General features: G+C 48.0%; 1 protein-coding gene across 1 annotated transcript; it reads right to left on the bottom strand.

The window, feature by feature from the left end:
- Window positions 1-2,272: 2,272 nt before the first annotated feature.
- Window positions 2,273-11,284, bottom strand: LOC127030142 (speriolin-like protein). The gene is made up of 5 exons (XM_050916182.1): window positions 11,083-11,284; window positions 7,442-7,786; window positions 6,085-6,423; window positions 3,553-3,698; window positions 2,273-2,599 (listed from the first exon to the last, which is right to left on the bottom strand). Exons 1-5 carry the CDS (start codon window positions 11,282-11,284, stop codon window positions 2,273-2,275), a joined length of 1,359 nt encoding a protein of 452 aa, XP_050772139.1.
- Window positions 11,285-13,120: the final 1,836 nt, after the last annotated feature.

Here is a 13,120-nt window from a genome sequence, read left to right on the forward strand (position 1 = left end):
TTAAATCCCTGCCCCAGCCCCAGAAAGCTCCGGGTTCCCCCAGCAACCGGAGCCCAGGGCCCTTTAATTTGCCCCTGAGGGCTCCCAGCCACCTCTTCAGCTGGGAGCCCCTGGTTGATTTAAAATCAAGTATCACCTCCCCACCTCCAACCTTCCATTTTGGCCCACAGCTGTTTTGGTGGGGCGGCGCTGGGGAAGGAGGGTTCGTTTCTGCAGGGCTGGGCGGCGCTGGAGTGGGGTGTTTTTGCGGGGCCGGGAGGTGCTGGACGGAGTGGGGGGTGTTTCCACGGGGCTGGGACGTTTCGGCCCTCAGCTGTTTTCTTTGGAGTGATGTGGCCCTCGTCGCTTTACAAGTTGTGCAGGCCTGCTCTACAGTAACACTGGAGCTGTAGCACTGGGAGTTTCCTAGGCAGCAGTTGTACAAGTGCTCAGTAACTGTATTGGAGCACTGGGGCCATAGTGCTGTGAACTTCCTCAGCAGCAATGGCACAAGCCTTCCACAGCTGTGCAGGTGAATCTGAGCTGCAGTACTGCAAGCTTCCTCAGCAGCTATGGCACAAGCCTTCGGAGGCCTTATGGGAGTATCAGGGCTACGGGATTGCGAGCTTCCTCTGCAGCAGACACACAAATGCTCTACGGAACATCTGCACCACAATGTGGCGAGCTTCCTCCGCAGAGGCGGCACAGCACACAGTAAGCGCTAGGGCTGTGGTGCTACTCAGGAGCAGTGGCATGAGCAAGCCTTGCACTTCGGGGTTACAGAATAAAGGTTCAGGCACCTGACCCACGTACGGGCTGTTTCACTATTTCACCACCTTTTCTTCCATTTCCATAGAAGAAAACCAGGCCAGTTAATTTGCAGATTCTTTAATACTTTTGCAGCAACCAACGTGTTTCAAAGATTCTGTTGTATGGCTAATTTTCAGGCAACCAATGAGCAGATACGAGAGACTTGTCTGCAGACCAGGAGTTGAGGACTGCTCCTCTATATCAACATACAGCCTGGTTGTAACTGCAGAGACATGCACCATCTCTAGTGTTATGTGGTGTATTGGAAAAGAGCGAAGGAATTCCAGACAAGAAGAGCTGCATTAGTTATAACACTGCTCAGCTTTCGGACCAGACTAATTTTCTTACTGAGCGAGAGAGTACTTTGGATTACTGTTGAGGCCCTGTGACTTTTTCTCCTAGCACCCCCCATCCTCAGATCCCAATGTCAAAGCCCTGGTGTCTTTCCTCTCTTCAGAGGAACTAGAGGATTCCTAACCCATGTTCATGTTGGATCCTCCTGCAGTAGCTAGAAACCTCACAAATAAAGAACCCGGTTCTGCAACTCTTACTCACGTGGGTAATCCTTCTTCATACCAATGGGATTACTCAGAGAAGCAAGGGCTACTCTGCTAAATACAGATTAGGTCTGAAGGCACTTGTTATGCAAAAGCAAACAGTAATCATTGTTACCCAATGCCAGTTAAAACTTCAACAGGCTTGCAGCTTTCCAGGTGAACAGTGGTGCAGGGCCCCAATGCACCAGGCCTCCAACGCAGAGTGGCCATAAACTCAGTTTAATGGTCTGCCCAAGCCAGGTTCCTGGCCCATAGGATACGCAATGAGATGAGCTTCCGCAGCCCTAGATGAAAAAGGTGGCAGCTTTAAAGTCAATGGAGTCAAAGGCAGCTGTGTAACCCCAGTGCGTCTCTCCCCTGCGCTCTTTTTTTGGATTGTGTTTTGTTCTGTAAACATCATCAAGAGGGCATGAAAAGCCATCCAGCAGCAGGACAGGCATGGCTGGTGCACCAGCCCGTTTGGCTCTTACTATTAGTTACAGTCAGAAAGGCGAGTACATACAAGCAGGATGTGTTTCATCCCCTTCCCCAGTCTCTGTCACAGCACCTCCTAGTGACTTTAGAGCTAGCCACAACAGGTGGAAGCTTTCCCAGCTTTGAGTGCAAAGTTGATCCTGCCATTTCAGGGGGTGGAAAGTGTGATGAGGGGGGAGGGGGAGAGAAGGGACTGCCCTTGGCCTGCTGGCTTTTTCAGTTGGAAGTGGAACAGAGGCTAGGATAGGATAATAGAAAAGAGGATGGGAAAATCTAGAAACCTATCACATTAAAAAACAAACACACACAGTATTCCTGCTGGAGCTAACTGCTCGGACTGAGCCTTGTGACATAGATAAAAAAATCCATGTCTGTATTTAAAACTCATGCTTTTGAGTTCATGTCTATGGGAAGATTGTTTTGCCAGCGGGGGGTACGGCGAGCAGAGTCCACTACCAAGCAAAGAGAGGTCTACTGTCTTCCTTGGAGAGTTCACACAAACAGTTCAGCAGCAGCAAAGTGTCGCCAAGGAACTTGGATGGGACGATGTCAATCACGACCTTGCGCAGATCCGCTGGGCTGCTGTGGAGCGGGCTGGAGTGCACATCTGGCCGCTGTTTCAGGATGCCGTAGGTGTTGATCAGGAACTCACTGAACACCGGGTGCACATCCCGGTTGTAGCCTATCTTTTCGAGGCGTGCGGTGAGGGACAGGTACTGCTGCATCATGGCTCGGTGCTTTTTCTCATCCATGGAGCCATCCAGGCACTTCATGGAGGCCTAGGAGGTTTAAAAAACCAGGGAGAAGCTGTTGGCTCCTTTCATGAATAACTATGGGCAGGCCCCGGGGGTTCCTAAAGCCACCACTTTCTCGCTGCATCCAAAGCATCCCAGTCTGTTTGCAGCTTAGCGATGACAGTGCTGGAAACTGGCATGCTGGAGAATGAAGTCCCAGTACAGCTGCGGAAGGGACACAGCAGGGCCGGCCAGGGATGAATTAAGCTGCACCTGGCTAGATGCAGCGATAGCTGAAGTTGAGTGAGGTCCCAGACTCTGCAGGCCTCACCTGGCTGGAGGGCTGCAGTGGCCACGCCTCTATGAACTCCAGGTTTTCTACACACAGCTAACGAGCGACTGTATGGAGAACCAACCCCCCACAGAACATGGGAGTTCTTTTAGCTCTCACCATGCTTGTTACTGTGCAACACAAGCTTCACCGCTGCCCCTTGGCTACCCGGCTGTCATCCCCCGTGTGGCTGGATGTCCCAGGGAAGAGGGCAGACCTGCCAGCTGGGAGGGAGTTTGTGCCTCTCCCCTCATTCAGTTACCAACTTTAACAATCAGTATTTCTCCCTGACAGCCATTTCCATGGCAGACTAAATTCAAAATGTCCATAGAAATCTTTCATTTTGTCAAAAATCAAGATGTTTTGTTCTGATTCTGACTTTTAAAACACTATATATTATGCAACAGAATATACAGTTTAAAAAAAACTGAAATGAAAATTTGTTTCAAAATGGACAAAAATCCCAAAAAGGTTCTGTTCTGAAATGGTCCATTTCATCCTGATTGATATGTTGTTTTTCTATTTTTCTTTCTAATGAATTTTCACCAAAAATGACATGTTTCCATGAAATTTTTTGCTTTCAGCAAATGGACACTGTCCCATCAGAAAATTTCCAACCAGCTCTATGCACCATCCTCTGCCTCAGGAGATTCAAGGAAGGACTTACCTGTTTGATTTTCTCAGGAATGTTGGACACTGTGTAGCCGTAAAGTCTCGTTACTCCAGGAAATACATAAGCAAGGATGCGCCTGTCTAGCTGGAAGGCAATTTCACCCACTATGCGGCCATTTTTCTTGCTGTTCAGCTCAAGCTCTATATGAAAGACAAGCTGGTTGTTAGTTACATAGTAACTTAAGGCAGGAAGACCAAATGTTTTCACCATGCTTAGATTCAGGTTAAAGTTTTACAGCTTGGTTTGAGCCAGCTGCCAGGAGAGAGTATAATCACACAAGTTATATGCATAGATGTGCACATTTACAACCAAACACAGCACTGACTTCCCAGTGCTATGCACAAACTGGATAATATCTGCCTCCTTAAATGGATTGGTTCTGTAAATACGTGTGGAAATACAATTTGGAAATAAATACGTGTATAAGGAGAAGGAGCAGGTCACATTCAAGGCTTTTCTCAGCTATAAAAGCCCCACTGCCCTTCCAGATGGGCTTATCCACACTAGGGTCAGGCCTGCACTACAAAGTTTTGCTGGCATCACTATGTTAGTCAGAGGTGGGAAAAAAAATCATGCCCTCCCGGCAACAGAACTGCCAGTATAGATACAGCTATGTTGACAGAAGAGTGCTTCTGCGAGCATAGGCAACATCGCATGGGGAGATGATGTTACCACGCCAGCAGAAAAACTCCTTGTATTAGCATAAGCGGTGTCTGCATTAGGGGGCTCTACTGCATACTGTAGTGATAAAGCCATGCTGACAAAGGCTCTGTAGCATAGAGGTATTTAAAAATCATATTGGGGAACCCCAGGTTCACCTGGCCCTTATGAACACATGTTAAAATACATGCTTGCCCTGGGTACACTAGGACTTTGAAACATGTTAATTAAAACATAGAATCATAGAAATGTAGGGCTGGAAGGGACCTCAAGACGTCATCCAGCCCAGCCCCCTGCACTGAGGCAGGAATAAGTACATCTAGATATTTTCCTAGTTCGATTATGAAAATGTCATGGGGGACTGTGTCAAAAGTCTGACTAAAATCAAGGTATATCAAGTCTACTGCTTTCCCCCTTATCCTGTAGGTCAGTAAGCCTCTAAAAGAAGGAAATTAGGTTGTTTGGACATAACCTGTTCTTCACAAATCCATGTTAGTCCCTATAACCCTATTACCCTCCAGGTGCTTACAAATTGATTTTTTCAGTAATTTCCAGTATCTTTCCAGATATCAAAGGTAGGCTGACTGGGCTATAATATCCCAGGTCCCCTTTGTTCCTCTTGTTAAAGATTAGAACTGTGCTTGTCCTTCTCCAGTCCTTGCAATCTCACCTACCCTCCATGAATTATCACAACTAAATGCTAAAGGCTCCCAGGTTGCTTCAGCTAGTTCTTTATCAGGCACCGCTGACTTGGATAGACCTAGGTTATATTCTATAACTTGTTATTCCCCTATTTTGGCCGGTGCTCCTTCCCCCTTGGTATTAATATTAAATGTGTTGAATAAATGGTCAACATTAAACCCTTTTTAGTGAATACTGAAGCAAAACAGGCATTGAACACCTCAGCTTTCTGAATGTCATTAGCTATTAGCTCACCTTCCCCAGTAAGTAGGGAACCCACACTTTCTTTCATCCTGCTTTTGCTCCTAATGTGTTTAAAGAACCTCTTCTTATTGCATTTTATGTCTCTCGCTAGGTGCAATTAATTTTGAGCCTTATTCTTTCTGGCTTTGTCTCTACCTGTTTGTGCTATTCTTTTGCACTTCTCCTTAGTAATCTGTTCATGTTTCCACTTTTTGTAGGATTCTTTTTTGATTTTTAGGTCATTAAAGAGCTCCTGATGGAGCCATATTGGACTCTTAAGAACATAAGAATGGTCATACTGGGTCAGACCAATGGTCCATTTAGCCCAGTATCCTGTCTTCCAACAGCGACCAATGCCAGGTCCTTCAGAGGGAATGAATGGAACATGTAATCACCCCTTGATTCATCCTCCCCCCAGCCCCCCATTCCCAGCTTCTGGGCACTTCAGAGCATGGTTTTGTATTCCTGCCCATCCTGGCTAATAGCCACTGATGGACCTATCCTCTGTGAACTTATCCAGTTTTTCTTTTTTGACTCGTTATATTCTTATCATTCTTCCTATCTTTCTTTTGCATCAGGATAGTTTGCTGTTGTGCCTTTAATATTGTCTCCTTGAGAAACTGCCAGCTCTTCTAAACTTTTTCCCTTAGATTTTCTTCCCACGGAACCTTACCCACCACTTCTCTGCGTTTGTTAAAGTCTGCTTTTTAAAAATCAACTGTCCTTATTCCGCTGCTCTCACCACTCCTTCCTTTCCTTAAATGCAAAGTGTTGGTGATCAAGTTTTAAAAAGATGCCTTTTATTCTAGTGTGGCCAAGCTCTAGGGCATCAAAAAACTCCACTCCTCCATGCTTGCTGAGATAACTTGTGACTGGAGTCAGTTAAGCCCATCCTTAGCTACTGTTATTAGCAGCAAGGCCAGGGTGAAATCACATCATTACCGTTTAAATAATAGGTATGGGGCTTCCGCGGCTCATCTCCTCCTGGGCTCTCTGAGAACCAGACTTTCTTTTTCCTGTGCATCTCTTCCAAGTCCAAGGACATTTTCTCACCCACTATATCCCGTGTGCTGTTTATAAGGGGGACTGGCTTCCTTGGGGGAATTCCTGGGGAAAATGGCTCAGATGTTTTGAAGTATCCTGGGAACACAAGCTGTGCTTGGGCCCCTTCCTTGTTTGAAATGCTGAGGGGATTTGAAGAAATAAATTCTCCCAGGGACGATGGCTGGGGCTGACTCAGCAGGTCTGGTGCATTGAGGACACTTCCATGCTGTTGGTGAGCTACAACAAAGCAAAAGGGGGGTATAGGATCAGAGTTAGCCACGGCTTCATATAGATTTCCAGTGAAGAGGACCCTAGAAATCTAGAGGGCCTAACTCTGATTATATGTCTAGGTGTTTATGAATGTAAATCCAAGTGCCTGCTTAGTGCTTCCCATTTTGGGGATCTCAGTGTTGATTCTAGAAGATATCAGACAACATTCAAAACTGGAAACACACCCTCTTTCCCAGCTCTTGTCACACAAACAAAACTGGACACAACTCAAGAGGGTTTTCTTTGTTCAAGGAGAGCTTTGGCTGGCAGAACAGGTGGTGAGGTGGTCAGAGTTGAGGGGCACTGGCAGAGGTGTCAGTGGCATTGGAAACTCCATGGCTTTTTCTAGTCACTGCTCTCACAGAATGTCCCATAGCCAAGGACAAATGTATTTGGGAAGTTTGGTGGGGATGTACTGAGCAGAGTAATTGGAGAATGCAAGGTTTGGTGAGAGCTGGGTCAGCCTTGACCCCTTCTCCATCTCGTCTTTCCTTGTGGTCCCTTTTGAATGCCCCCCTATGTGCAGTGAGGCTGCTGGGAAACCAGCCTGGGGCCAAGAGCCAGCTGGCCTGGGAGGTTCCCAGCACTAACATTTTTGCCACTGTAGCATTTAGTCACAGGTCAGGCAAGGGGATTGCCTCACTTGGATCACTTTCAAGTCTTCCTGGAAGTCAGGGGACACACTGTGCCACAGCCCAGATTTATGTCCTGCATCTGCCACAAGCAACTTGTTCACCCCAGAACAAGAGGAAGAGGACTAGTCATTTCAGCTGAAAAAACCCCCATATGAGACACAAACCTAAATGCAATATAACACAGATTCAGGGCTCGCCATGGCTTCTAGAGGACATGGTCTCGGAACAGCACTGATGCCCCTGCCCTCGTGATCTGATCCTGAGAACACCACTTGAAATGCTTACTGTAGTCACCTGGATGTTGAGAGCTCCCTGAAATCTTGAACTACGGTAGAGGGGTCAGTTCTTACCCATCCTATATAAACGAGCCTTATCTCTTCCAGGTGAAGTGACATCTGTGAAGCAGACTTTCTTCAACCTTGAGAGGTCTATAGATTCTGGAAGCTGTTTCTCCACCCTGGTGGTCCAGGAAGTGCTGGAAAGCAGGACTGGTTTCCTCTCCCTGGGTGTAGGCTGAAACAAAGCGGGATTATTGGGAATCCCCTTAAATGTAGCCTCTGCCTGGGCTTTGGGGCTGGACAGAGTTGCTTCCTCATTTGCAATGTGGAGAGGGGAATAACTGAACTCCTGCAGCAGCGAAGGTTGTAGGTGACTTGGACTCTCTGGTGGCTTGATATCTCTTCCGTGAGGCGGGGCTATAACAGAGAACAGAACATAGAGTGTTACCATTCATATAGTGTTATTCTGACAGCTGATCTCTTTTTCTCTGGTGCTAGAATGACTGACTATGAATCCCCCATGGGAGGTGCCATGTGCCTGCCAGAGCTTGGAAGCAGGGCAGTGTTTTCAGACACATTGCCAGTCAGGGCTGGCTTTATGAACTATGGGGCCCAATTTGAATACGCGGTGGCAGTCTGGGGCTTCGGCAGCACTTCAGCAGCGGGGGGTCCATTCCGGCACTGAAGGACCCCCTGCCGCTGAATTGCTGCCAAGACCCCCAAAGCAGACCCCCCTGCTGCCAAAATGCCACCGAAGATCCCCAGAGAGGACCGGCACCAGGTGAGTAAAAACAAATAAATAAAAAGGAGCCTAAGGCGCGGGGCCCAATTCCAGGGAATCGGAAGAGTCAGCCTAAAGCCGGCCCTGTTGCCAGTGAATCTTATTGGTGCCCTTCAATTGTGTTCCTGGGTAGATGGACCCTTCCAAATTTCCAGTGAGTGTGAAAAGACAGTCACATGTTATAGCTACAGTACAGCGCCCTCTCCTGGAGAGAGAGGGGGAAAAGCAAACAACAATTGGCTGGTGTCATGTTAGAGATTGAGGTAGGTGGGGGTCATCTTAGAAGAAAGGGAGGGCGACCCTGTCACACCAGAGTAGAATCTTTTTACTGGAAAGGCCGTCATCAGAGAAAATAAACTAACAGGTCAGATCAGGTTATTCCTCTCTGCGGCCAGAAATCTTCGCTAGTGAGTTGTTACTAACAGTCCATGGAACAAGGAGAGCGGGGAACAGAACACCCCAGCCCCATACACAGCCACTGCCAGGACTGAGTGCTTGTTTGGGATAATTCCTGTATTCTCTCTCTTTAAAGCCTGCCCTTCCTGCCAAAGGATGTGTTAAATAGGCTGACAAGAAGGTGTCCACCTTACACCACGTGGCTAAGGGATGGGCATGCGTTGCAAAACTTGTTTCCTGAGTCCCTGTGCCCTTCTGTCCAGGGGCGGTGCCTTAGACAGAACACACTTCACTGGGTCCACGTGGACCAATGTTGCAGCAGCAACAGGCAGAGGAAAGGGCTTTGCTGTTCAGAGCTGGGGATCAGAAATGCCAGTTCTGAACATTGGCAATACATCTCTGGGATGTGGGACCACAGACAAAGCTGGGCATTCCTCGAGCCACATCAGCCCATCACTTGCAATGACACTTATCAGGGCAGGCACAACAACTGCCTCGTTACACCCATCTCTGGGGGTCAGCCCTATTCCCCTCAGGGAAGTGATGATGAAAACACCCTCCCTAATGGGGCCTCTGGTTTCAGTGCTACAGCTGGGTGGAGATGCCCTGTCCCTGAGAATGTGGGGGGCTTCTGGGCTCAACCACAGATCTATTGCACTGCCCACACCACAAACAACAGCCAGTTCTCAGCACTGGAAGAAGGAAGAAATGTAACATGCTGGAGGCACCTCTTCCAGATTCCCAAGGAGGATTTCAGATCACGGAAGGGATGCCCAGGTTTTATGCAGAGCCCAGAGCATGCAGGGACTGGACTATGTAATTCAATGAGTACTAAGCTTATATTCGTACAGAGCAGCCACTGGCAGTAATGCTCAGAGTTACCCACCTCAGTCTTCAGTCTCCCAAAAGCCTTGATTTAAGGAGCTCCTGGGAACTACAGACACAACAGAGCACCCTATCAATAATCTGTCTGAATGATAGACAATGGTCATCCTATCTTCACTCAACTGATGTAAGCCAATCTTGCTCCATGACTTCAATGGAACCATGCTGGTTTGCACCAGATGAACATCTGGCTTTATGTCTTCTGACAAGCCCTTGCTATCTTTGTTGTACCTGCAGGTCACCTTGGAGTAACGAACACCTACGAGAGACTGGGGAGGTGAGATTGGGCATTGCTGAAGGAAATCACATTAGGAATCTGACTGAGGGATAAGGGATCTCATCTGTATCTTATCTGTATCTGTCAGGGGGTGGCATTTTCCCTCCCCCACCCCTAGAACATGTGACACTGCAGTCAGTAGAGCGGATTGCTTGGTGGACAGCTCAGTGAATCTGGGCAGTCTTGTCTGGAAAATAAACTGAGACCTCCTCAGACAAGGCTGGCCATCTCCATGATAAAAGATTCATTTCAGAAAGGATTCTGGAATACCAGGTCTTCTAAGTCCCTCCCAGTTTTGCTCAATGACGTTCTGGAAGTGCCATAACCTGCTGGTAAGACCCACGGACCCCTAGAAGGGAGATGTTGGGTGCGTTGTTCATGTAGATTATCTACATAGGGTCATATACCATGCTCATCACCGTAGTGTCTCTCTCTTAGCAAGAACAAAGACCCAGTTTCTGATAGAGGAGGGGCTCAGATGGAGTGAAGGACTTGTATTGTGTGCCTGGGTGCGAGCACGCACACAGTTTGCTTGCAGCCAGAGAATTACTGTGTGACAGTTTAGAACTCTGTCTGTCCACGTGAGCTTATGGATGCCAGATTGATTTAATGAGTTCTCTGTATATTTACATCCTTAGAGACGTCCTTCCATCATCCCACTTGTGTTAAGGCGAGAGGGCCTTAACCTGAATGGGTTCAATACCTGAATGGGACAGGTATTGAGAGCCATCAATAACTGAATAACCTTGCCCAAGCAGAACAATGGAGACAATTATTCAAAGGCTACTGACTTGCTGATGACTGATCTGTCGCAGCACACCGAAGATCAAGGAATGGAAAAAACCTCAAGGGAAGAACAGGAAGAGATGAAGGCTTTAGAATCTGCTGTTAGAAGGGAGTTTTCTCTTGCAAAGTAGAGGTGAGAGCCACAGTTCAAGACTGGGCCAGTGGAAAGAGAAGTTCTTTAGCAAAGCCTGTGTGTCCCTTGCTTTAATTGTCATGTCATCCCCAAAGAGTGAAACAGTAGCACACAGGGTCCATGGCTTTGGTGAAACTCTGGGGAGCGTGCAGTAGTGACTGGGAAGAGCTGGCACTGGTTTCAGGGCCTAGGTAGTGGCACTGCAGAATCCCATATCTTAGGAAGGGGCTAGATAGAGGATATGCACGCTGGGTGCATGAGCCTAAAAGCCCAGAGCTTGCAACAATGAGTGAACTCTATCCAGACCCAGCGCACAGATCATTGAGTAGGTGGATCCAAGCACAGCAGCCTGGGGACTGTCCACTAGGGGGAGCTCACCCAGGGCTCTAACCTATTACATTAGAGGGCCATTACTCAAGAGAACAAACAAGACAGATCATCCAGGTTCTCCTTACCTCCTTGTCTTGGGGAGCAGGCATTCGGATACACGGGAGCAGGGTAGGAAGTGACAATTTGCCCTTCGTTGCTGTTTTCATAGTGCTGACTCAGTAACGAACGTAATTCATAGTTCTCCCGGAGCAACCTAACCTGATTTTTCAGGTATGCATTTTCGTTCTGAATTGTCTTCATCCACTCGTTATCGTCTGTCATTGTCATCCTCCTTGTCCCTGGTGGAGTCACTTGTAGCAGACAGCCTCAGCGGGGCAAGAGTCACCTGTCCCAGGGCTCGGAAAGGCCCACAGGAAACCTTAGAATCTTCCCACACCATTGTGATATCACTTGGTCTTAAAGGAACAGCTGAAGATAATTTCTTGGTGCAGGACGTCCCACGGAGCTCATCGCACTGTGTGCTCAACCCCATCCAACAGATAACTCACAATGCTGTGTGCTCCAGTAGAGCTCTTCACCCACAGATTGTCTGCAAGTCTTGGTTCAAAAAGACATGCACACAAAGTGAGGCCTGGGCTCCTACTCGGAGATGACCAGTCCACTCGCTTTTCTAGGGAACAGATGAGTAGAACACATGCTCTTGGTACATGGAAATGGTAGAGGAACCTGTTTGTCTGGTCTCACACCACTAGGGTGTGCTGTGCTGCTGTTGGTGATACCCCAACGACTACACCTCTTCCCTTGGGCACAGAAGAGCTGACAGAGGAATGGAAGGGAAGGGACAAGACTGGAATTATAGGGCTTGGGGGTTATGAATAGAAGGGGGCAGACACTCAAGGGATGTTCACATGCCTCGTTTTTCAGCACCCCTCCAGTACAGACGGTGGCATAGCCAGGGCGGAGACTGCTCCCCATGACACTACTAAATCTCAGCACCCTTCCCATTTCTAGAAAGCAGAACGGCAGCATGCTCACACAGAGCCCACACCTCCTTGTGTCCTCAGTGAGATTTTGGGTACAACCACACATTCAGCTCCCAGTGCACAAGTCAGCTGGATATCCCTTCACTGTCTCACAACAGGTAGAACTCACCAAGCCCTGGTGAAAGAATTGCCTGCACCCTTGCCCTTCTCCCCAGGGCTGTTTCTGTGCTGAGCTGTCACAGGCTGTCGCTCTTTTTGCGGATGCCATGGATGAGGTTGTGATATCTGCGTTATTTGAAGCGATATCCTGGGGAAAGCCATTCCTCACATGGCTCTACAAACATATGAAGGCTGTAAACTCCCAAGGATGGAGAGAAATTACTGAGCATCATGCAAGTGTGTATAACTGACGATTAAGTACTAAGAAGAAATTAAGAAGAGTAATATTTAGGCTACATATACAGGAAAATATCTGAAAATCAGATGAAATGGAAGCCCCAATCCAAGAGACGTTCGGCTGGTCTGGTTTAAGACCAGAAGATATTGTGGCAAATTGCCAGCACTATTATGATGGGTCTCGTGCTTTCTCTTCTTTGGGGGGAGTTCAGGGCGCCATTTATTGCCCTTAAATTGGAATATTAATTGCCCCACTAGTGTCCTAGAGGAGTGGAGTGGAGAGGGACGAATCTAGGCCAGATTTCTACTCCAGGTCCCAGCCCAGGGGCCCTGGGGATAGTGGTGAACCACTTGAACTGACAGTTCCTTCCCCTGGGCTACTTCCCTCTCCTGCCCTTCAGCTTGTGGGGAGGCTTCCTGCCCTCCCTCTGCACAAGCCAGGTGCCCCTTACCTAGGGTCTTGGACTTCTTAGCCCACAGCAGCACTTCTCCAAATTGTCTTCTGCCTCCCTCCAAACTGTTCTCTGCTCCAACACCAATTCTTTCTGCTCCAACTCCCACACTGTCTGATTAAAGCAGGGGGTTTTATCATGTGACTGACTGCAGGTGCTCTAATTGGCTTCAGGTGCTCTAATGGGCATCAGGTGCTTTAGTTAATCTGTAGCAAACTTTCTTCCTCTTACAGGGAATAAGACTCCCTTCTATCCCTCTCCTGTTGCCCCCCCCGCTCAACACCATGGGGTTGGGCTACTTGGGACGAGAGGCAATGTTGTCGCAATAGGCC

This window comes from Gopherus flavomarginatus, chromosome 10 (assembly GCF_025201925.1).
Source record: "Gopherus flavomarginatus isolate rGopFla2 chromosome 10, rGopFla2.mat.asm, whole genome shotgun sequence".
NCBI lineage: Eukaryota > Metazoa > Chordata > Testudines > Testudinidae > Gopherus > Gopherus flavomarginatus.